Here is a 25291-nt window from a genome sequence, read left to right on the forward strand (position 1 = left end):
TCTAGGGATGGACATTGCAAATTAGCTTAGGCTACAAATGTTGTGATAAATGTTGTTTGTGTATCTCTCCCTAACCAAATAAATGATAAATGAAATGAAATCTAAATATAGTGACGTTGATGCCTTATGTATGAATTTATTTCCAAAGTCTTTGCCTTTCCATCCAGGTAAAGGGTAGCCTCACGTGGTCCGACCCTCTACGGCTGGCTACTGCGAGACTAGGTTTTGATTTGTCACGGCATAATTCCATCTGTGTTATTTCATACTGTAGTTCTGACGTCTTTACTATTATTCTAAAATGTGAAAAATTGTACACAAGAAAAGAAAAAGAAAAATGCTGTTAAAATGTTGTTAAAGAAACAACCTTGTTAACAGCTTTTGTACATTATTATGAGGAACGTGATATAACCTGCTGTGACCGAAGTACTTACGACAGCCTCGCTCGTCTGAGCGGTCGTTGCAGTCGAACACTCCGTCACATCGGTAGAACGAGTTGACACACTGATGACCGTTTGCACACTTGAACTCGTTCCCGGTGCAGTTGTAGACTGAAAGAAATCCAGTTGAGTATGTTAAAGTGAAGATTCTATACGTCTGCAGTATATATTATGTATAGAGAAATCAACTGTGCAACACAGGTGATAAGATCAATGACATAAGAGGCTTAGCAAATGCTTGTTAAATGTCACTGTACATGCAAATTGACCTACCGGTATATCATTTTCCGAGTCTATTTCCTGGCAAAGACAGAGTGTCATGGTGATGTTTACATAGTCATCAAATCTGATTCAAAAAGGCCTAAGCAGTGATTCCATCCAGATCTTACTAGCTTTATGAATATAGATTTTTGGACATGTAGAACATGAACCCAAAATCGACGGACTCCATCTGCACTCAGGTTTTGATCAAAAACACACTTGAGTGAATGAGGTGACCTGTTGTGACCACACCAGACAGGACCAAAAACTATGTGTATCAAAGGAAGTGCAGCACGGCGTGACACTCACTGCAGCCCTGCTCGTCAGCCCCGTCCGCACAGTCCCTGTCGCCGTCGCAGACATAGTTGGGGTCGATACAGCGGTGGTCCGGACACTTAAACTGGCCTGGATGACATGTGCTCGCTAGATCTGTCAAAACAAAAACACATGCTGTCAGAAATACGGGCTCATTGAAAAGAGTACAACAAGGGTTTCTACAGTATGACTGTCTCCCTTATGCTGATTAACGGTCACTGTGTCTGGTGATGTCATCAGAAGACTTGTAATTAATACACCACATCAGTGTGTTTACGTGCACACTAATAAACTGTTTATTAGCGGATTTCCAGAGTTACCTGATTATTCAAGTGTCATGTAAACAGCATCCCTTACCGGATAAAGGCTGTTATCAGTTTATGAGAAAACCAATAAACACACCTATAGGTTTCTGCTGAGTCATCAGGTTTATTCATTACCGTCTATTTCCACTCACACACTTTGAGGTGAGTTCCCGCTATTTACTAAGTACATGTAAACGTGGAAATCAGATTATTGTTACCTGATTATCCTCAGTTATCCGTTTATTGTGTGCATGTAAACGCACTCAAATGATTCAGTGTCTTTGGATTACATTACTAGTCCAAACTTAACTCAAGTCAACTCTCAAAAACCGTCAAGCCAAATGAATGTCTCTGCAAAACTCTTGACAGTTTTCAGATATGTGTGAGATCATGTGCAAAATAGATCAGCATTGTTTTTGGGTGAAGTGCCCCTTTAAGTTGTCCAGCCTTTACACAGATACTCACGGCAGTCCGCTTCGTCTGAACTGTCCCCGCAGTCGTTGTCCGTGTCGCACCGCCAGGTGTTTGGGATGCAGCGGTGGTTGGCACAGGTGAACTGACTGGCAGCACACGTGCCAGGCATCTGGGTAGGGCAGTTCTGCTCATCACTACCATCGAAGCAGTCGTTGTGTCCGTCGCAGCGCCATCTTACAGGCACACAGTGTTGATTGGCACAGGTGAACGCAGAGGGGGAGCAGGTGGAGTCTGAGGAAGGGGGGGAAAAAAGTGAAAATGAGCTCCTTGATGAATCATTCCAGTATTGTTGTATTGTATAGAGAGCCAAAGTGAGCGTCACTTCCTGCTTCAGCACTGTACCAGAGATTTTCATCCGCCATTTATTTTCCCATAGACATTTCGTAAAATGCGTATAAAAATAGTTTTACTTGTTCAAACCAAACGGTACATATATATTTAGAAACAGGAGAGATCGCATAACATTTCACTGGGACAAAACGTTAAAAAAAATCGTGTTTAAAGAAAATATTTTTTTAGATGTTTTTTAAAGTGTTGGTCTGAGTGAAATGTTCTATGGTCTCTCCCGATTCTAAATATAGTTGAACCGTTTGGTTTGACCAAGTAAAACTCTTTTTATAAGCATTTTACGAAATGTCTATGGGAAAATAAATTGCGGAAGAAAATCTCTGGTACAGTGCTGAAGCAGGAAGTGACGTTCACTTTGCCTCTCTATTGAATTAATTTCCCTGGTGGCATGAAATTGCTTCCCACTGGGGTCACGTCTAGCCAGTCTAATCAACCAAAACAAAGTGCATTACTGTTAATTCCACAATTGACTTCATCGCTGTTGTCATGGCAATCATCGACACCATCGCATCTGTAGCTGCTGGGGACACATTTGCCGTTGCCACAGGAGAAGGAGTTGGCTCCGCACTGCAGGGTGGGCGGCTCGTTGGACGGGTCCTCCACGCAGATCTGCTGGTTGGGCGACAGCTTCATGCCATACGGGCAGCCACACACCCTCTGCGAGTCTGGGGCCGGGAAGCAGAAGTGGCTGCAGTCTCCATTCGGGTTTGCTTGCCTGTTGCAGAGGTTGGAACCTGAGAGGGGGAGCGGGAGTATGTTAGGGCTTTCACACGGGCAGGGCTCCGTGCCGGTTCCGGTTTCCCGAACCCAAATTTAAACCGGCCAGCGCGTTCAGACTGAAAAAAGAATTGGTTCGGAACCTGAAAAGTTGGTTCTGGATAGTGGAGTGAGGAGAGTGAATGTTGCTACCCACCAATCTGAACGTTGGAGTTGAAAGACTTGACGTGCATGATGTGGCTGATTCCTCTCCTGATGATGACCAGCTCTCCACCATCGGTCTTGCGCACACGTACAATGCCACCCAGGCGCCAGTCAGTGAAATATGCATAGCCTGGATATAGCATGGAAACACCAGGGTACCACTATGGTTGACAGGATCATCGTTAAAGCAGACCATGGCAAATGGTACACATGGTAGAAGCGCATTAAAAAAAGATAACATTTTGTCCAGCTCCCTAAATAAAACGATGAAACAAAAATTCCCAAACAAATTACCTTCAAAAATGGTGAGACCAAATGGATGGGAGATCTGTGTGATGCGGTCCAGAGAAAGCCTGTTGCGTCCATCAAAAGTGCAGTGCTCGATTTTATCAAAGAAGGCATCCACCCAATACAGACGCATAGAGCTGGGCGGAGATCAAAACACAGAGCCGAGAGTTTAAAATAAACACAGTCACACAAATACTGGCAGGGGAATGATTTGAAATGATCGCTGCTATTATAGGCTTAATGACATCTTGGATAGGTGAATAAGCAATTCATGTCATCATCACATACTGTATATACTCCTCAACACACACAACCTCCATCATCACTCAGTTTTGGGTATAAAACTATGAAAAAACTAGGTCAATCCTTAAGCCTCTGAACATCTTCTGAATTAAATGTTTTTTTTTCTTCCCCACTCAGTATTGCTGAAGAAGGAAGAATGGTGTATTGTGTATTGTGTATAGTGGGAGGATTGCTTTGGGTCGTGTGGCTCTAGGACCTTTGGCTCACCTCCAGTCAATAGCCAGTCCGTTTGGCCAGCCAAGAGTCGTGTTTACAATAGACAGGGCATGTGACCCGTCACACCAAGCCCTCATGATCTTCGCTGGGCGGTACCAGTCAGTCCAAAAGATATACCTGCAAAGGAACAGACACGACATGACTCAATATCTCAAATATTCTAGCGCCTCTTGAAAAGAAAATCTAGTGTGTGTGTGACAAAATACTTTCTGAGGAATATTTACGTTTTATATTTGAGAACCTCCAATATTGTAGAGCTTTTCTTTCTTTTCTTCTTAGTGTCGACTACAATACCAGCCTTCACACTGAACTAATCTGGGCTATTAGACACAGGCCTTATGACTTTGAGGTTATGGGAAATAACCGCTTGTTCTAAATAACGGCTCCTTTTATCAGGTGGGGGCTTAATTTGAGAACATTTGATGAATGGTTGGGTACCTCTTGTGTTATTTAAGGTGTGTAACTAGACATGCATAGTCAGTCTGGTTAAGCTTCCATGTCCTACAAAGCAAATGCATCTCAGCTACAAATCCTAGAATTAGCTACACTCTACAATTACCGGTAAACAAGTTCACATACTACATATCATGACATGTGCTATCAGAGATACTTCACGAGTACTAAGCAATTATTCTAATCTTCATGTCTACGTCCCCATTCTTTTGGTTTATAAGATGTTTTAAATGTTATAAGTTATCATCATTAATGAATGAATAATCAGTTATACATTTGAAAATGTAAATGATACAATTTCAGTACACATCAGGTGGGACTGGTCTAAAAGAGCTATCATCCAGCAAGATCGGGGCAGCAGCAGGGTGCCATTAGTGAGTAGGAAGTCCATCCTACACGAGCAGATGGCCTGGGTTCAAGCCCCTGTGACAGCAGGCACCCGGTCTGCTGACGTGGCCCAGAGGGGGAAACACTGAATCCCTATCAGCTTCAGACTCTGACCTCCCTGTGAGGGGGGGCGGGGTGGGGGGAGCAAAAAGAGACTTCTCCTCCTGGCAACAATAATAATAATAATTCTCAGGTTTTATTTTGATTTACCCAATGATTGGATGCACCACAATGGACCTGGGGTTGTTGAGGTTGCGTACGATCGCTCTCCTGGACTTATCGGCTAGCTTCATGACGGATATGCTCCTGTAGCGTGGGTCAGTCCAGTAGAGGTTCTTTGAAATCCAGTCATAAGCCAGGTCCTCCACGCCATCCACCCTATTGGCTGCCAGCACCTCCCTGCCTGCACGGATCAAAGCAGTCAGGGCCTGCCGGTTAACTCAGACATGAAAGGAGGAACACATTTAAATAAATAGACTGTCAGCTTGCGTTTTCCCCATGTGGCCGGAGACAGGAGAAAAACTAGAGCAGTCCCAAAAACAACATGACCATTCAGAGCAGTGATGTTGGCGATTGTTCACAGAGGATCACATTAGTAGCTACCTCCACAGCACTATTTAGGAGGTAGGTTAGATGATCAATCCTAGCTGTTACTGTTAAGTTGATGATGTGGTCTATGTTCTGTACTCCTGTCCACTCCCTCCCCCATAGTACCAGTCAGCCCCGTCAGCCAGGCACTCCCCTAACTCCCTGTGTAAGCCTGCCTGGATCACATGGTAGAGCTCTCTGCTGGGAAGCATATTATCCAAGGATGTAAACATGGTAGAAAACACTGCAAACACATTCAATAGTGATAGCCACAGCAAATGTAATTGGGAAGTCCAAACAGTTTAGCCTAACATTTCAGTTCCTCTATTTATTTTTAAAAACACTGGACAAAACAAAACATATATAAAACAAGACATTTCAGTGTTCATCCAAACACCAGCATCAGTTGTAAATGCAGCAGGAGGTAACTCTGTCAAATGAATCCATGATGATGGTGTTTGGATGAACACCGAAAAGTCTTGTTTTATATCGTTTTTTTTAGTCCAGTGTTTTTAAAAAAATAATTTATTTTTAAAACTTCTATTACCTGGATGTCATGACATATTTCAGTTCCTCCTTTTAACTCTACCAGACACTGAGCACTTCAACCAAATCAATGCCCAAGATTCTCACCAGTCCCATCCACTTTCTGCTTATAGATGATGTCCTTGGCCGTGTCCGAGAAGAAGATGGCGTCGTCCTCGGCGCTGAAATCCACGCCGACAAAGTAGGAGGGTGTTCCAGTGACGGGCAGGATGATGTCCTCCTGAGAGGACAGGTTGAAGGGGATCCCTCTGACAGCCAGCTGGCTCGAGAACAGCAGGAAGTGCCTCACAGCTGGAGAGGGAAAACACACGACCAGAAGCAGAAGATAACATTTCATGCCAGAACTTTTCAGCCACATGTGGAGAGTCTGGAGACCATAATATGAGGTAAAACAAGATGAAAACATTGTACAGGTCAGTTTGAGCTAATCCATGCGAAGGAAAATAAACCAGGACCCGTTTTTTTTTTTAGTCCTATTTAAGTAACTAATTGCTGCCATTTTGATTCTCTTACCCACACATCTCTTGCCATCAGTATGCAGGTCGTAGCCCATGCGACATTTGCAGCGGTACCCCAGTCCTCCGTTGTCACTCCTGTGACTCAGAACGCAGATGTGCTCACAGCCACCCTGGTCTGCACCACAAGGGTTTGGAACTAGAGACAAGGAGAGCAACACGATCCCAATCACTGGCCAACTAAGATGAGGTGAATCATGGGATTATGAATTTATGCAGGAAAATCTATCCGTAGCGCTTTGTCCGAAAGCACGTAGCAATTTTATGACAGAAAAACGTTGCAAAACGGTAGGGAGTAGTGCAGTCGAGATAGCTGCATCAGGACATCAGGACTATCTCTATGGCTTTCCCCGGTTAGGGGCTCACCATATGGCTGTCTCAGCTGATGTATCACTGCCACGCCGTGTGGGGTCTGAGGTGTCGCGTAAACCACTTGAGGATTGGTGTCAGTGAACTTGTTGGCTTTCATCACGGCCATCTTGGTCCAGTCAGTGAAATAGACGTTGTGCTCAAACAGACAGATGGCAAATGGGTGTGGGATCACAGAGCCTCCATGGACCACTGTTTTTCTAAAAAGAGGTCGGGGACAGGGATTCACAAACACATTCTTGTAGGTCGTGCACTTTATCCTTTAATGTGGTAGCAGCAATGATTTCACATTGTGTGTGTGTGTTTTTCTTTTGGAAAGGATAACAATAATATAATAATATGTCACGCTTACCTATGAAGCCCATCGTAGGTTGCGGTTTCTATGTAGTCATAGCGACTGTCCACCCAGTAGATGCGCTTGGCCTCTATGTCCAGCGTGATCCCAGCTGGCCAGCCCAGTTTGGTCCCGATGATCCCGTAGCGGTTGGAGCCGTCCATGTAGGCCCGCTCCAGGCCCGGCTGTCCATTCAAAGCCTCCCAGTCTGAGAAGAACATAAACCTGCGAAAGACAGGGTGGGGAGGTGGGGAGGGGTGGTGGGGTGGGGTGGGGTGGGGTGGGGTGTGTGTGTGGCAAAGGTTTCAACCAATCAGTGGGCTCATTACATGAAGACTGCTATGTACAGCTGCTGGGCATGTAGAAATACCATCTCGTGTATTCAACCAAAGATAAAACATGAGAGGCTTTTCCGCTGTTTAATTAAATCCAGCATCCGCAACATGACATTATGCACCCCAGGTGGGCGCCGGTGAATCTTCCCCCCAAAGAAGCGGTATGTTCATTTTACGTGGAGCAATTTATCTGTAGCCACCTGGCTCTCCTCCCCTCCGTGAACTATACTATTGGATTACAATGAGGGTCATCACTTACATTGCTCCTCACTAATCCACCAGGACAATCTGCTAATCTCACACACACACACACCCATTATTCCCTGCCAATGGAGCACGACACAGATACTGTATGCAGGGATTGGGGACTGGCTGGACGGGGACGGATGGGAGCGGTGAGATGTGCTTACCCGGCAGTGGGGTCCACCGCCAGCCCTCTAGGGTTTCCCAGGTTCTCGGTGATGAGCGTGACCCGGTTCCTTCCATCAAAGTCCGCCATGTCAATCCGGTTGACGCTGGCCTCCACCACATACAGCTTATTGTTCACCCAGTCCACGGCCAAGTTCTCAGGGTAGTCAACTGATACATTTAAAACCACCTGCATGTTGGAGCCATCCATGTCCACAGAAAACACCTGTCCCACAAAAGAAAGCATTGTTGTCAGGGGAGATTAGCCCTTCGGGGATCGAGGCTAATCGAAATAAAGAGAAAATATTAAGAAAAAGGAGATGTAAAGACTAATGGCAGTCCGCATCAGTCATAGGTATGGAAGGACAAGGTAAGATTAAGATGACATAGGATCTGCATGTCATATTTTGCTTTTCTCTCTCTCTCTCAAGAAATGACTATTGAAGACGAGAGGTTTAAATTGCTTCTTTGTCCGTTTTGTCTGTCTGGTTCCATTGGGTGCCAGTGGGTCAGTTTTCTGAAACTGCTACTGTACCGATACTAAGATGGCACTGGTTTCTCACTGGCTTTCCAGCCTTGGCACCATGCAGCTAGTGAGGGGAGAACTGCTCTTTACAGCTCTGGTTCTTTTGGAAACGGGATCCCCGCGTCTTAAAAAGCAGGATTTTCAAGTGACCTGTTTAAAGAGAAACTGAAGATGTGGAAATCGCCTGCTAGTTGAACCTTTCTGGTTACATTCACATGCCCTGTTTGCGCTTTCCCTACTCTCAATCTGTTGACATGCCGCCATGGAGGTGGTGGATATACAGTACACAGATACCCACCGCTCCCAGCTATGTGTCCCAGCTTCTCAGGCCCAGTGGCAGCAGTTCAAACCATTGAGAAGCCAAGACGTGGGGACTGAACAAAGTCTTTTTTAGCTGGCCAAAGAATGCATATAACTGGACAGACCCACAGTGAAAACAAATACTGCACGATTACTTTGAACAAGATCGAGTTACAAAAATTGCACCCTGGTATGTGAACATCATACCAGTATATCAGACAGGTTTCAAGATTAGGCCATTTGGATTCCATTCCATGTCTACTTCCCCTTCATTATGACCCAGCCAGTAGGGAGCCAACAGCTATCCCTTTATTAAAGTATCAAACAGTGCTGATATTTTAAAGGATAACAGACAATTCTGCCTCGGCCAGTTCCTGTACAACTCAAGTATTTCCACAAACAATAAGCCTAGTCTATTCTCCATTCATTGTTGCTCAGGTAGAACAGTACCTTTGGGAGAGCTTATGCCCTAAATAATACACATCCATATAGGAGTGGGTCAAAGAAAACATTGGATATGGAAAGTGGATTAAGAAAAAATAACCTTATTCTGAATGGTATCAGTCCAGAAGATCCTATGGAGGTGGTAGTGGAAGTCCACTCCCACAGCAACCCCTCTGTTCTGTGAATGGACCAAAGTGCGCAGGTTGTTGCCATGGATGTCCCCGATCAGCAGGTCTCTGCCATTAGAGAACACCAAGACGGGGACACCAGCTGCAGGAGGAAACAAAACGTTGACAAAAAGCAGCATTAGTAATTCATAATATCCGAGTAATTCAGCCACTAACCAGAACTCGAGTATATATACACAACCAAGTACACAACCACAACCAACCATATATACACACCAAGAAATGCTGTGACATCATCCTACCCGCAGATCCCTAGTTCGATAAATTTGTCCCAGTTCAGCGTTATCGACCACGACATCTTAGAGGAAACTGTGCAAGGCCTTAAATCATCTTCGTGCTGTCTCGATACCCTTCCAACAAGCTTTTTTAAAAGCGTTTATAACTGTCTGTCGTCGGACCTATTGCAAATAGTTAATAGATCCCTTGTGACCGGCACTTTTCCTGAGTGCCTGAAAACTGGTTATTAAACCCCTACTAAAAAAGCGTAGCCTTGATGCATCGGTAATCAGTAACTACAGACCAATATCTAATCTCCCCTTTATAGCCAAAATAATTGAAAGGGTTGTTTACCTACAACTCAATAGATTCCTAACCTCAAATGATCTCCTAGATAAACTCCTTTCTTCTTTTCGTTTATTTTCCTGTGTGCTTAATGAAGTTGCTTAATGCACTTTTTATACTCTTTTTTTTTAAAGTTTTGTTGTGATGCTTTTAAATGTCCGTTTTACTCTCTTCTTTTCTTTTCTTTTCCTGTCAACCATTTTATGTGAAGCACTTTGAATTGCCTCTGTGTATGAAATGTGCTATACAAATAAACTTGACTTGACTTGACAACAATATGTGCAGAAATCACTTTTGCACTAACACAGTACCTGTGTTATACTCAATTGATGCATCGATGGAAACTGATCCTATCGCAACTAAGCGAATTTGCAGAAGGTAAGGTAACACGTTAGTTCAGTCAGAGCCATGAAGCGGTGTCATGAAGCCAAGGTACTTTGGTTTGGCATGATCATCAAGCACTCTCCGTGCTACTGGGCTAAAGCTAAGAGGCACAGGGGTCAGTCTCTCAGTCAACACTCTTTCTAGGTTTCCACAAAGGCAAGGGACTGACTACAACAACATTCAGTGCGCAACAATGCACCAGAAAGAGCCGCAGACGTTCGCCACGGCAGCCAGAGCGGTTGGCAAACAGGGAAAAGGGGGCTAGGCTAAGGGGGGCCTCCTCCGTTTGGTTGGATGTGATTTAAATACAAAGAAAGGTTCATTCCGCACCACATTCAACCACTCAAACGTGATGAAAAACAATCTGTTTGACGGGGGAGAGAAATGGCTGCTCACACGAAGCGTTGGCTCTGCAGTGTCTGCGCTGCTCCAAGACGTAGCCCTCTCGACAGCTGCAGCGGTGGGTGCCGACGCGGTCCTCACACAGCTGGTCACACACGCCCCACATCGAACAGTCGTCAAAGTCTTCAGCATGAAACCAAATCACAGACTAGAGTCAAACACGGAGATGTTCTCTTTGATTCAGATTACACGTTCACTGCCAATGTTTGAGATAATCATAAATATCTGAGGTTATGAAACCAAATTGGTGTGTATCAACAAAACAACAACAAAATATACGTTAAACATCTAATATTGCTGTATTTATTTAAATCTGGGCCCACATGACTTTCCTGCTCTTTCCTGTTTCCACATTATGTAGGATTCTGGTCACACTACAACCCCTGGGCACCTCTAAATAAAACTTGATAGTAATGCAAGCTAACTTGGATTTCATTGTAGGATATCACATTCGTTTGTTGTTTATTTGTCCAAGGTCTTATTCAGGTTAAGCCATACTATCCAGATGGCTTCACTCGCAAAAAGGTATGAAGAGGTGCACCCACCAGCTACTCCCTTCCTCTTTTACCAAGTAAGTTACTTACGTCGCTGTCGGGCGGAAACCTTGTATCTCCAAAAAAGCTAATTTTCACAAGGGAGGAAAAACATTCACATTTTAACATAGTGTAATAGTAATAACAGCATTAATAACCGGTAATACAACATCTTTCGCTGGTCCAAAAGTACCTGAAACTTTCACAGGTTATTTTTTGGTACTCACTAAATCCATTGATGAAAAAGAAAAAAAAGGCCAAATTTGGAGATACAAGGTTTCCGCCCGACAGCAGATACATGGGAGAGTGATGATTAAGCCAGTAGTCATCCCCTGACAAATTACCAAATGTTACAAACGATTGTCATGCCACAGTGTGTGTTCAATATTGGAGTAAGCCACCCATGATTGGAGTATAGGAGCTAACCCGGGTTATTCTAACCAAGTTCTGACATTACACATGACCTAAACCAGTTAGGGATTCTCCATGCATGTAAACACAGCCCATGTGTACTGTATATGAAGAAAGCGTCTCAAAATTCCTTGGCTATAGTGCAGTCATAATGTGAATGGACGTTATGTACCGATACAGGAGCGACTATTGTTGTTGCTGACAATGTATCCAGAAGGACAGGAGCAGGTTCCTCCCTCAGGAGAGGCATGACAACGATGTTCACAGCTTAGAGATGCACATCTCCAGATACCTGAACACCACAGAGGACACAACACCAGTGAATTAATATACTTTAAGAAATTCTCTCTAGATAGAGAGACAGACAGACAGACAGACAGACAGACAGACAGACAGATATAGATAGAGAGATAGACAGACAGACAGACATAGAGAGATAGATAGATAGATATAGTTAGATAGATAGATAGGTAGATAGACAGACAGATATAGATAGATACATACATAGATAGATATATAGATAGATATAGATAGACAGACAGACAGACAGACAGACAGACAGATATATAGAGAGCGAGAGAGAGAGAGATAGATAGATAGATAGATAGAGAGAGAGAGAGAGAGAGAGAGAGAGAGAGAGAGAGAGAGAGATGATAGATGCTCTACTGTGCACTTGACACTAGTTGTTGGTACTACTGACTGCAGTTGCGCCCAGCGGTAGTGTTAGTCTCATCCTCTCCCGCAGGGCAGTGGGCCGTTCCATCGCACAGCTGATCCATCGGGATACACAGGCCAGAGGATGGACAGGGCCATTCTCCAGGGTAACACTCACGCGGGACATTATCTAGAGAGGAAAAACAAAGCTGTCATCAGTGTCTGGGCAGGGCGAAGGAAACGGGTCTGCAGAGGGAGTGTTACGCGTCACACTGGTCTGCAGAGGGAGTGTTACGCGTCACACTGGTGGGTCTGCAGAGGGAGTGTTACACGTCACACTGGTGGGTAGAGGGAGTGTTACGCGTCACACTGGTGGGTCTGCAGAGGGAGTGTTACGCGTCGCACTGGTGGGTCTGCAGAGGGAGTGTTACGCGTCACACTGGTGGGTCTGCAGAGGGAGTGTTACACGTCACACTGGTGGGTCTGCAGAGGGAGTGTTACGCGTCACACTGGTGGGTCTGCAGAGGGAGTGTTACACGTCACACTGGTGGGTAGAGGGAGTGTTACGCGTCACACTGGTGGGTCTGCAGAGGGAGGGTTACGCGTCACACTGGTGGGTCTGCAGAGGGAGTGTTACGCGTCACACTGGTGGGTCTGCAGAGGGAGTGTTACACGTCACACTGGTGGGTCTGCAGAGGGAGTGTTACACGTCACACTGGTGGGTGCGCAGAAAGATACTCCATGTGTGAGACATGCATTGCGGACAGCCTTATCTCCACAGGAATGCCGCGCTGAACTCTAAGGGATCTGCAAGGGTGACTCAGACTTCATTGTCCGGGAAATCACTGTCACTTTAAATCGATGCGGGGGGGGGGGTCACATGGGGGCTCAGGGGGCTTCTGCAGCCCATCCTCTAAAAACACACACTCTTCACAGCAGCCTGGAGGAATTCTAAAGCCCTTTGGAGGGCTGTGAGATCTTATGCCACAAAGAGGCGTTTGAATAACACACTTAAAGGGGCATAGGCATAGCGCCTTGCTAGCCCGTACCCACCATGGAGACTAGAGGTGAACCAGGTTCACACAGAGAGCTCAACTTGTTACCCATTCAAGTGTTCCTCTATTGAACCAGCCAAACGGCTGATGGTTGTATTGCTCATATTCAAAATGCACCATGGGGATGACTGTATCTGAATGGCTTGCCACTGAAGCATCCGTACCACAGCCTTTTTCATCTGCGTTGTCTTCACAGTCATCCTCTCCATCACAAAGCCACACTTGGTGGATGCAGCGGCCGCTGGGGCAAGTGAAGTAGTTCCCTCGACACGTAGGATACGCTGCAAGGAGAAGGGGAGGAAATGACATGGAGAAAGTGAAAGAGTGTATCTCTGTGTGTTGTAAGATAAGAGCGTAAGGGACTGACAGAGATGAGAAGGGGAGAGAGGGAGGCTATACGTACTGCAGTTCTGCTCGTCACTTCTGTCTCCACAGTCGTCATCGTGGTCACAGACGTAGCGCTGAGGAACGCACTCTCCGTTACGACATGAGAACTGGCCCGTACTGCAGCGCTGTGCTAAAGAGAACACATGACAACAAACACAACAACCATTCAGTGTCATGCTATGGATGTTATGTTGTGGATGAGGCCATTATATTACTGTAGTCACACTTTCTACATGCTTGCTGCATTTATGCTCCACCCAAGTTAAGTTATTTAGTTCGTTATTTTCATTATTTTTGTGGGGGGTTCCTATCTGGAGGAAACCCCAGGGGAGCACGGGAAGAACATGCAAACTCCACACAGAAAGGCCCTTTTTGATGGCACTGAGGACACCCTCAGCGACCCAGAGGCGGGAATCGAACCCAGGGACCTTCTTGGTGTGAGGCGACAGCGCTACCAGTGCTCCACCATGCCCCTCGTGAAGTTTCTTTAGGGGAGGCTCAACAATGGCTACCGCTCCAACAGTTTGCCACTAAAGCCGACCAGGCACTTACTGCAGTTTGCCTCATCAGAGCCGTCGCGGCAGTCCAGAATCTGGTCACATCGCTGGGTCCGGTTGAAGCAGGCTCCGTTAACACACCTCAGCTGTGTACACTCGGGGTAATCTGAAAATTAAATTGTCACCAAGGCAAAATTAGCAAAGTCAATTTTCTCAACATAAAGATACTGAATATTGGCATGCTTTCCTAACAGTGAACAAGTTGTTTCAAGGTTCCTCACCTTCTTATAAAAGTATCAACTGTACAAGCAATCATTCCGTGTGAATCATTTTATTTGTAACACAGAACCTTGGCTGACCCAGCAGACATTCATGATCTTATCGTGCGGCTCGTTCTAAGCATTCTGCTAACATCACGCAGCATGTGCAACGCTAACGAGGATAAAAGACTACAGTTTACCATTAACACCAGCAACAGCCACAGCATTCTTGATGCAATTGTGAGATTACCACACTGTGTAGTCGACCATGTCGGCACAATAATGGAATAGCAGCTGAACTTCAGCTTGACTAATCCACCAAGGAATCTGCAATCAACCTCTGACAACAAGAAGCATATTGTGGCCCATTCTGTCAGTCAGCGAGGCTCTTAATCTGAACAAATTGATTAAAATGCCACAGGAGCCTGAGGTAAAACAGGTAAAGCACCCTGAGGCAAAACAGGTAAAGCACCCTGAGGCAAAACAGGTAAAGCACCCTGAGGTAAAACAGGTAAAGCACCCTGAGGTAAAACAGGTAAAGCACCCTGAGGTAAAACAGGTAAGCCACCATGAGGTCAAACAGGTAAAGCACCCTGAGGTAACACAGGTAAAGCACCCTGAGGTCAAACAGGTAAAGCACCCTGAGGTAAAACAGGTAAAGCACACTGAGGTCAAACAGGTAAAGCACCCTGAGGTAAAACAGGTAAAGCACCCTGAGGTAAAACAGGTAAGCCACCATGAGGTCAAACAGGTAAAGCACCCTGAGGTAACACAGGTAAAGCACCCTGAGGTCAAACAGGTAAAGCACCCTGAGGTAACACAGGTAAAGCACCCTGAGGTCAAACAGGTAAAGCACCCTGAGGTAACACAGGTAAAGCACCCTGAGGTAAAACAGGTAAAGCACCCTGAGGTAACACAGGTAAAGCACCCTGAGGTCAAACAGGTAAAGCACACTGAGGTCAAACAGGTAAAGCACCCTGAGGTAAAACAGGTAAAGCACCCTGAGGTAAAACAGGTAAAGCACCCTGAGGTCAAACAGGTAAAGGACCCTGAGGTAAAACAGGTAAAGCACCCTGAGGTAAAACAGGTAAAGCACCCTGAGGTAACACAGGTAAAGCACCCTGAGGTAAAACAGGTAAAGCACCCTGAGGTAAAACAGGTAAAGCACCCTGAGGTAAAACAGGTAAAGCACCCTGAGGTAACACAGGTAAAGCACCCTGAGGTAAAACAGGTAAAGCACCCTGAGGTAAAACAGGTAAAGCACACTGAGGTGAAACAGGTAAAGCACCCTGGAGGAGACTTACGGCAGTCCCTCTCGTCAGACTCATCAGGAGCCTGAGGTAAAACGGGTAAAGCACCCTGGAGGAGACTTACGGCAGTCCCTCTCGTCAGACTCATCAGGAGCCTGAGGTCAAACAGGTAAAGCACCCTGGAGGAGACTTACGGCAGTCCCTCTAGTCAGACTCATCAGGAGCCTGAGGTAAAACAGGTAAAGCAGCCTGGAGGAGACTTACGGCAGTCCCTCTAGTCAGACTCATCAGGAGCCTGAGGTAAAACAGGTAAAGCACCCTGGAGGAGACTTACGGCAGTCCCTCTAGTCAGACTCATCAGGAGCCTGAGGTCAAACAGGTAAAGCAGCCTGGAGGAGACTTACGGCAGTCCCTCTAGTCAGATTCATCAGGAGCCTGAGGTAAAACAGGTAAAGCAGCCTGGAGGAGACTTACGGCAGTCCCTCTCGTCAGACTCATCAGGAGCCTGAGGTAAAACAGGTAAAGCACCCTGGAGGAGACTTACGGCAGTCCCTCTCGTCAGACTCATCAGGAGCCTGAGGTCAAACAGGTAAAGCAGCCTGGAGGAGACTTACGGCAGTCCCTCTCGTCAGACTCATCAGGAGCCTGAGGTAAAACAGGTAAAGCACCCTGGAGGAGACTTACGGCAGTCCCTCTCGTCAGACTCATCAGGAGCCTGAGGTAAAACAGGTAAAGCACCCTGGAGGAGACTTACGGCAGTCCCTCTCGTCAGACTCATCAGGAGCCTGAGGTCAAACAGGTAAAGCACCCTGGAGGAGACTTACGGCAGTCCCTCTCGTCAGATTCATCAGGAGCCTGAGGTAAAACAGGTAAAGCACGGTGCACCCTGGAGGAGACTTACGGCAGTCCCTCTCGTCAGACTCATCCGAGCAGTCCGGCAGCCGGTCGCAGCGGTATTCTGCCGGGACGCAAGCCCCGTTACTGCAGCTGAACTGCTCACTGGTGCACGTCCTCCCAGCTGGGGACAGAGCAGAGAGTAACTTAACATGTTGATTAAATGCATTTGAAGTTTGATCAGGCATTTAGGATACGCATCGTTCCAATACTCAAATTCCTCAAATCTCAACTCAACAGCAGGAATATGTCGACTGATATGCTGTCCAAAATAATCCATGGGTTTAAGATGCGTGGAATGCTCCTATTGTACGAAGTACTTACGGCAGTGTTGCCTCTCATCGGAGCCATCCTCACAGTCCTCCTCCTCGTCGCACACCCACATATCTGGGATACACTCGCCATCACTCAAACACTGGAAGTGCCTCTCCTCGCATGTCACTTGAGCTGTGGACATTACACGCACAACATCCCATCATTTGCTGTAGTCGACTGCAGAGTTGAGAGTTCATGAGAGTTTGACACTTCAATGACAACCGTGTCAGTCAGGTACTGTGTCTTCAACAACAACGCGATATATAACGAGCGACTCACGGCAGTCCTGTTCGTCAGAGTCGTCCACGCAGTCCGATGTCCCGTCACAGTGCCAGTCCCCTGGGATACATCGGCCTGTCCCACAGCGGAACTGCCCCAATTCACATCCTACACACAAACCAAAAGAAGGTGAAAATGTCAGATCAACCTGCGCTTGATTTCAACCTTATTCTCGGATGCTATCACAACTTTAATCCATAGTGGTTGATAGGGAAAATGTAAATCACATTAGCCTTTATTTGGACAATCACTACTTATTAATATATTCATATACATTTCCATTTTAGTTACATATAGTTATGACACAGACAGACATGATATTTAGATAACCTGTGTACATACACAGATAGACATATTTGGATAACATGTGTACACATTGACTTCATTGACTCACAGACGTATTTAGATAACTTGTACCTTACATTGTGCAGCTCCTCTTTATCTGACACTGTGCCCTGTCACAGTGCCCTCTACAGGGCCAGAATAACAGATTGGTTGAGTCTACAGATTAGCCTTCAAGTGTGCGTCAAGACTGATGTCATCTGATGTGTGTCCTATAAGTATCTTTTTTTTTTTTTTTTTTTACCCCGATTTTTTTTATCCCCCATTAGTGCTAATTTATATTTATCCTAGTTGCTGCTCCACCCTCTGCCGATCTGGGCAGAGCCGAAAACTGGCTCCATGCTTCCTCCGAGACATGGGCAGTTAGCCAGCCGCTTCTTTTCACCTGACAGGGGAAGCTTCACCGGTGGGACATAGCACATGGGAGGATCACGCTATTCCAAGGTGGGAATCGAACCCAGGACCTTCGAGCTGTGAGGCGACAGCACTTAACACTGCACCACCATACCCCCCCATCCTATAAGTATCATTGACTTTCTGTTTAATATATGTAAGCCTATCCATCCGTGAATATACAAGAGTGCATCTCTTGGCCAAGATCTATGTTAAATACATCATATCAGATGACTTCTTCTGACTCCTGGCTCCATCATTTAATTTCAACTGGTTTTCTTCAAGTGGTTCACTGTTTACCTTTTGGCTGTGGAATTCCATTATATAACAGTGGTCATTTTCTGAAAGTCTCAATTAATCTGGGGATGGCAATAATGTAATAATAATAAAGCTTTATTCCTTTTAATGTTGTCCTGAATTAATGACAGGTTCCCACACCTCCTTAAAATTCATTGACTTTTCAGGCCCAATTCCCTCAAATTCAAGGACCCAACATGGCATAGTTTGAGACACGGATCAAGGTTAGTTACTGTTACAACACTGAGAATTTTTATAATGACAACTATCAGGCTTTACAGAAGCTCACAGACAACAATTAAAAAGAGGCTTGAATGTGTGAACACTTCTCAACTGTGCTGTGTTAAACCTATTTACGCTTAAGTAAAAGATAAAAAAAATAACTTCCATTTATATTCTCGCTCAAAATCTATAAATCCAAGCACTTTCAATAACCCATGTCTATTTGTCTATTTTCAAACACTTTCCAATGCCCCCCTGAAAATCACAAACTTTGAAGGACCAGTGGTAACCCTGTAATAAATCCTTATATATCTCTCTCTCTCCAAACACTCATGGGGGTGTGGAGATGCCTTCCATTGATGAAGCACACCGTTAACAGCATTGACAAGTCTTTGGAGACAAGCGTGCCAGCCATCCCCCAGGCAGTTACACAACCTTCACCGCACTCATCTCAACCCTCCTTTTGATGTTCCACTGAGTGGCATCTGTGGAGATAAGGTACCACCACTCTACCTTCCCTGACGTTCTCCAGGAGAGATTGACTCGGGCAGCATAGTTCAGTGGCAGAGCGCTCCGTCAGACCCGTCCAAATAGGAATGTGCAATTCTGATTGTCTCTCTCTGACAGCCTGATTTATGGCGCATGCTGTTCCTGGTCAGAAAACGTAATTGGGATAAATAGTGGTACTGGGTGGTACCGCAACCCTTTCAACCCAAATTCTTCACTGAGAAGAGACGTAAGGTGCTGGTTGGCGCATGCCTGGATTTGGTGGTCTATCTGTCCTGTCTTATCCACTATTTTAGATGCACTCTCCCTTCTTCATCACATAGCTCCCTAGACTAGCAAACAAAAACATCAACATCCCACTAAAAAAAATACTATCTGTGTCCTGGTAATTAAAGTTCTACATGCTGTGGTGCAAACTTAGTGTTTAATATTAAGATAATGCAATTAGTTTAAACTTACAAGTACAAGTCATTATGAAACTGGATGGGTTAAGGAATCATATAGACTACTACATGTTACAGGTTCAAAGAGTATTTAAAAAAAAAAAAGCTAAGTTAAGCTCCGCAAAAACATGTCCTGCTCATATGTGTAACAGCCTCAGCAAACTGAGCAGGTTCCTTTGACAGGTAGAAAGAAAAGAAAATAAGTCGTTCCTTACTAGAAGACTACTAAAACAGACACATCTCCTGCAAAACAACAGCCTAGTTGATTAATGTTGTGTGAGTGAGAAGAAGTTTATTGTATTGAGAGTCAGTGGTTTATCATCTCCTTTATGTAATGTACCCTTTAAAGATGGATCAGTTGCCGGGTCAGTGCCTGCGCTACTGCACTAAAAGCCTCGCAATACACTCATATCATGGGTTCTTGTCTCAGATGAATTAGCCAAACTGCTTCAGTACCAAACAGGCTTCATTCATATTAACTCCTTCAGCAGGCATCTCAGCAGGCATCTGGGAGGCAATCCCCTTTCCTGCTCACTTTACTAATGATCAAATTGCTCCCCATCTGCTCAAAGGGGGCCTTTGTTGCAAGGCAATGATCCCAGAGGTTCCAGCATCATCTGGAACATGGCAGGTAGCACAAGTGTTGCATACAGTACAGGACAGAGATGTGTTCAGTACACAAATAGGAATGTTTTCCCCGCGATAAAGGGAGTTCACTCCAAGGCATAACCACAACAACCTACTGAACGTCTAGAGATGAAGCTATATTGTTTGCAGTGTGGAGCACGTTACCAACATACCAACAAAAATATAGCCATAGCTAAATGAAATAGCATACTTAAGTAACAATCTAATATAGCCTGATAGGCCTACTGGAAATAGAAAATTAACACATAAATCGCATTATCCTAATATCATAAGAAAACAAATCTGAAGGTAGAAATTAAAATAATATCTTATAATGAAATAATTTCAATGGGAGGGAACTGACCATATATCTGCTTGGGATAGAATGAGATGTTCATAGTAGTTGCTATACATTAGCCTAGGGTTAACAACTGAAAACACACATAGGCTTATGCCAAATGAGAAACCTATCTGCTAAGACTTACTTAAATGCGGCCAGTGTTTCCTGACGGTATCACTTCTGGGAAAGGTGACAGACACACTAGAGCCGAACCTTTCAGCAGCACTATCTCGTGTGAGAGTTCTTCTTACATTCCGTAAAGAACGTCTTCTTTGTAACATTCTCTTAATCCCTAATTTTCTATGTCTTCGCCCAAAAGGCAAAGGCACAATTTGACTGTGTCAAATAATTAACCATGACGGGAAAGTTAAGGGCAGCCAGACAGGGTGACTTCTTGAATGGTGCAAATCTGCAGTTAAGAAACGAAACTCGGAGGGACTGGCGCTTTTGATTTGATTTCATTATAGGGTCTTTGTTTTCGGCCGTTTTTTTGTGTGTGCGCGTAATTTGGTGTTTTCTTTTCCCCTTCTCTCTGGCCATGTCTTTTCTAATTAGCCGACTTAAACGCACAGCAGGCGGCGAGAGCCCCACACACCATCCATGGAGGAAGATAAGGACGCCCTGCTAAACTGCCCAAACAAAGACGAGCAGGGGAGGAATGTTCACTAGAATGAAGCCTCCAATGCCTTCAACGCCGCACTGTGAAATCACAATGGCACAAAGGAGGAGACGGCGGGGATGCGACCTCATAACTGGAAGTGTCACCCTGCGAAAGCCACTATGGTCGGAGACGGACAGGAGAAAGCAGAATACAGGAGTAGGCCCGACTTCCTGTGGAAAAAAGCGAAACAAAAGTCCAACACAACAAAAGTGCCTTCTCCTCCAAACACCTGTCCGTGTCCACCACCATCCACCCACCCCCCAAACATCTCCTTCTTCTCATCACGTGGGGCCCCTGGCTGGAAGGAAGGCGTGCTCAGGCTTTCATCAATGCCGTGTTGTTTTGGTGCAGCAGCCCCTCGGCTCGGCTCCTCGGCACTCACTGAATGTGTGCGGAGGAGAAAGCGGCTGCTGCTGCTGCTGCCTGGCAGCGTGAAGCGCCGGAGCCGTCGTCCATGCTGCTGTCAGAGGAGCAAAGTGCTGCGCTGCCTCACTGCGTTTCATATGGAAATCAACGCAACTGAATGCAGTCAACTGCCAAAACAACTGACTTTGGCTCTTACGGCTACACACACACACAAAACACTAACAGTGGAAAAACCAGGGGAGTTTTGGCAGTGACATATAGGCGCAGAAGGAAGAAAGAAATGGAGTGATGAATGAAGCCTTGGATTGATGCTTCAAAGGAGCACTCATCATAAATGTTGGTAAATGCATTAAAAGAACGGCGTCAAGAATTAAGACATTAAGCTGCCATGCTGCAATAAATTGAGCAGTGCATTGAATTACTTGTTTTTATTTCAGTGTAGTGACTCACAAGCAGCTCATCAACTCTTGGTTGGAAGCTGAACTTCTCAATCGTCTGTGTCACAGTCACACAGAGTGGTCTGTTAAGTCACCTAGACCAGTGGTTCTCAAATGGGGGTCCAGGGACCCCCAGGGGTCCTTGAGGGGGTTCTAGGGGGTCCCCCAGCCAAAAGGGGGGTAATTTATTTTCACTATAATTCCATTCATAAGTAACACAGTGACTATTTTGGTCATGGGGTTTTATACCCTTTCTGTAATAAAACATCTAAAAGCATCAATCTTATTATCATTATTATTATAGGGACAAAATCCTATCAAATGGGGGTCCGTGGTCTAATTTTGGTCAGTTTAGGGGTCCTTCATGTGAAAGATTTTGAGAACCACTGAAGACTGAGGGGGGGCTATAGAAAAGGAAAGGATTTGTCCCCTATTTGTGCCAACTGGGTACCCATTTCTAATGCAGTGTTACTGTTGCTCAAGGATTTAGGCCCCGGCTACACCGGAAAGGAGCCCTTGCGTGCGTGAGGTTTAACATGCACGTGCTGGCCAGGTTTCTGAGCCCTGAGAGGTTGTTTCAGCACAACAAAACACAGGGTTTCTTGCACTTTACAGACTAAAAATAGGATGGATTTAAATCAAGACGGTCAAGCCCCCACTCCAAATATTAGCAGAGTAAATATAACCAAATGTGTTGCATATTTATTCCTTTGCCATTTCACGTTCCCACAGGTGAAATTCAAACTTCATAAGGTAGCACCATCAAAGTGCTTACTGTGCACTTAATATATTATTAATCACAATTGCAAGATTTCACTGGCCAATAATTAATGGAGGAAAACAGTCAATCTACTGGCCAAAACATGCTTGAACAGCAAAAACATCAGGGGGTAGTTAACGAGCCAGGGCTAAGATTATTCAATCACCAAGTGCCTTTGTTGTATGGAGGTCATTTAGGCAATGTATTAACACGAAGTCCCCTCAGACTGTGTCACATTAGCTATTTATCACTGTAAGCATTCTGCGACAAGATAATGTTTTACAGAAAGGTGACGGGAACCCTTCTCCAAACCACACAGCTTTTCTGAAAACGTTGGGGAGAAAGTGAAGACTCTGAAGCCTTGGAGGCACCAAGCACAGATTAGTCACAAGAGAAAGAAGGCTGTCCCTCAACGAATAGCCTACCTACCTCATTCCTAACAAATCTATGTGAGGATTTGATCAAGTCATGTGTCTTTTTCAGTCTGAGTTAAACATCAGCAAGTGCTGATAATCTGTTATTGCTATATTTACTGTACCTACAACTTGGTATGTTTTATTGAAGCTTTAGGTTCAAGATAAATGTAGGCCCGGAACGTTAATAGCCTGGTGAGTCCTTACTACGACTTCATACGTTTTATTTAAGTAGTCTACATCACTGTCTGTTAATCACAACAAAGCCATGATAATCAACACGAATGCTGACAAAGTCCACCTCTGAGATGCTGTGGCTGCTATCGGCAATTTGCACGTTTCCAAGGACAAACACCGTGACTGTCAAAGGAAATGCCAAGTGAAATAAAAGGTTATAGTCTCAGCACAGTCTCTGTTACCGAGTGTCGGCACAAGCATACAGTCTTTCTGGCGTGTTTTCTCTGGAAACATGTTTGTTTTTCGTTATGTTTGTTAGCTCAGTGAGGAAGGCCAGTGTATTTCATTAATAAATATATAATACTGCTGAATCCCTGCCTTCCCTGGATGGCTAAGTAACAGGTTTCAAGAGCTTTCCCCTTGCTTTTTTAACATATCCTTCTCCTTAGGTCAAAACTGTTCCTCCTTAAAGGAGAAATGGTTGCTCTCTGCAGCAGCTGCGGCGTAATTAGTTGCTTGATTCACACTAAGAAGCTTATACACTAAAAGGGTTGAGCAAAAAGAAAGCAGATTACAATTCGAGAAGTAGGTTCTAGCCAGGCTACAACCATAAGAGACAAACACGAGACTGTCACATATATAAAACGACATCTGATCATTTCCTCTTCGCGAGTGAGGAAAAAGACATTTTGTTCGATCAAGTTGCTGCTCATCCACCAGGTTTTGCACCGAGAAAGCTTGTCCCCCCGAATGAGATTTGTACCAGTAGCTTTCAGTCCACACAGATTGTCTGTAAGTCACATGCTCTTTCGGTTACCTAGCAACAGTAAAGCTCAGGCAAAAGTTCCTCAAGAGAACTTCCAATCTGTCTGAGGAAGGCTTTGTGCTCAACCTTTAATATAGGCTAATACTCTGTGTGCTAAGACATTTTGCTCGAGATTCAAATTTGTTTTACCATGGTGGACATCACACAAAAGTACTGCCAAGAATAGTAGTATTATAATTCCATTAAAAATATTGGCTCTGTGTCAACAACAGGAATATCCCAGGTTATTCATGTTTGGCTAAATTTATTTTCACTGATTCCCATCAGTCACATGGTTTGCTTAATCGACTGAAATTATAATGTTATTTCGTTATCAGATAAAAATATGCATTCCCTATCTACTGATACAATAATGTCCTCCCTGCGTACAGTTTGTTTTGAAGTGCAACAAGTGCACTGGGTGAGTCAATGGCAACACAACAACTCTGCAGGTCCTCAATGAATCATTCATCTGACAGCCTGTGTGTGTGAACACACACACACACACACACACACACACACACACACACACACACACACACACACACACACACACACACACATACACAAAGTTCTTCTTACCTTCTGAATGGCACCGAATATCACAGCAAATTAAGACGAGAGAGAGTTGTATCAGCAGTGCTCTCCACATTCTGGAGCTGGCTCCCGGCTGGTCCGTCCAGCAGCTCCGCACTGAAGCTGGGGCAGATGGACTGTCTGGGGAGCTGATGAAGGGACTCTGCTGGGATGGGATGCTGTTGCTTTCCTCTCTAGTCTTTCTTGTCCCGCTAAGTTGATGAAAAGGGGCGTGCACAAAGGCCCCGCGGACGGGAGGACAGCAGCCGCTCCCCCAACCTCGGCCCTCCGAGTAAATCCCTCTCTTGCACTGGAATCTGCATAAACGCTGCCATGGGCCGAGCTGTCCCGAGTCCCCGACTGCTGCTGCTGCTCGTGATTATTCAACCACACTTCTACGGATTTTCACGACTGTCGCAGCCGCACGCCACGTTACTTTATTTTGTTTACAAAAATATAATTTTTTCACTTTGCTACATTGGAGCAGGCCTAATCCTATAATAAAATAAATACACGCGTATACAGACATCATACAAATAGGCTAAGTCCTTCATATTATGGGAATATTTTTCCTAAGTATAACGTCGCTATAAACTCACTATCAGGTAGCAGCACCGTAGCAAACTATAAGTCAATAGACTAAATAAATATTCTAAAGTGATTTTTCAATAGGATAATTTCTTTAATTGATTACACAAAAAATAAATGAACTGCTTGGCCACCTACTCTCGTTCTCAGAATAAAAGGTGAACAAAGAAACGCTAAATCAAAGTAATTCATGA

The 25291-nt window shown here is 44.9% G+C and overlaps 1 protein-coding gene across 3 annotated transcripts in view; it reads right to left on the reverse strand.

Annotated features, from left to right (window-relative positions):
- lrp2a (low density lipoprotein receptor-related protein 2a) overlaps positions 1-24585 on the reverse strand; it is a gene marked incomplete at both ends in the record, with an annotated part of 70478 nt that extends 45893 nt beyond the window's left edge. For all 3 annotated transcript variants that reach the window (XM_083641975.1, XM_083641973.1, XM_083641974.1), the window contains 24 exons: positions 432-548; positions 1008-1127; positions 1784-2023; positions 2593-2874; positions 3054-3191; positions 3356-3486; positions 3860-3985; positions 4919-5111; positions 5930-6133; positions 6356-6496; positions 6724-6926; positions 7079-7285; positions 7806-8029; positions 9174-9343; positions 10603-10731; positions 11725-11844; positions 12253-12396; positions 13426-13542; positions 13665-13778; positions 14201-14311; positions 16557-16673; positions 16874-16996; positions 17144-17251; positions 24516-24585. In XM_083641975.1, coding sequence (XP_083498101.1) covers positions 432-548; positions 1008-1127; positions 1784-2023; positions 2593-2874; positions 3054-3191; positions 3356-3486; positions 3860-3985; positions 4919-5111; positions 5930-6133; positions 6356-6496; positions 6724-6926; positions 7079-7285; positions 7806-8029; positions 9174-9343; positions 10603-10731; positions 11725-11844; positions 12253-12396; positions 13426-13542; positions 13665-13778; positions 14201-14311; positions 16557-16673; positions 16874-16996; positions 17144-17251; positions 24516-24585 — 3649 coding nt within the window. The remainder of the gene's footprint in view (positions 1-431; positions 549-1007; positions 1128-1783; positions 2024-2592; positions 2875-3053; positions 3192-3355; positions 3487-3859; positions 3986-4918; positions 5112-5929; positions 6134-6355; positions 6497-6723; positions 6927-7078; positions 7286-7805; positions 8030-9173; positions 9344-10602; positions 10732-11724; positions 11845-12252; positions 12397-13425; positions 13543-13664; positions 13779-14200; positions 14312-16556; positions 16674-16873; positions 16997-17143; positions 17252-24515) is intronic.
- Between the last annotated feature and the right edge of the window lie 706 nt (positions 24586-25291).

Source organism: Poromitra crassiceps (assembly GCF_964638095.1).
Source record: "Poromitra crassiceps genome assembly, chromosome: 8".
NCBI lineage: Eukaryota > Metazoa > Chordata > Actinopteri > Beryciformes > Melamphaidae > Poromitra > Poromitra crassiceps.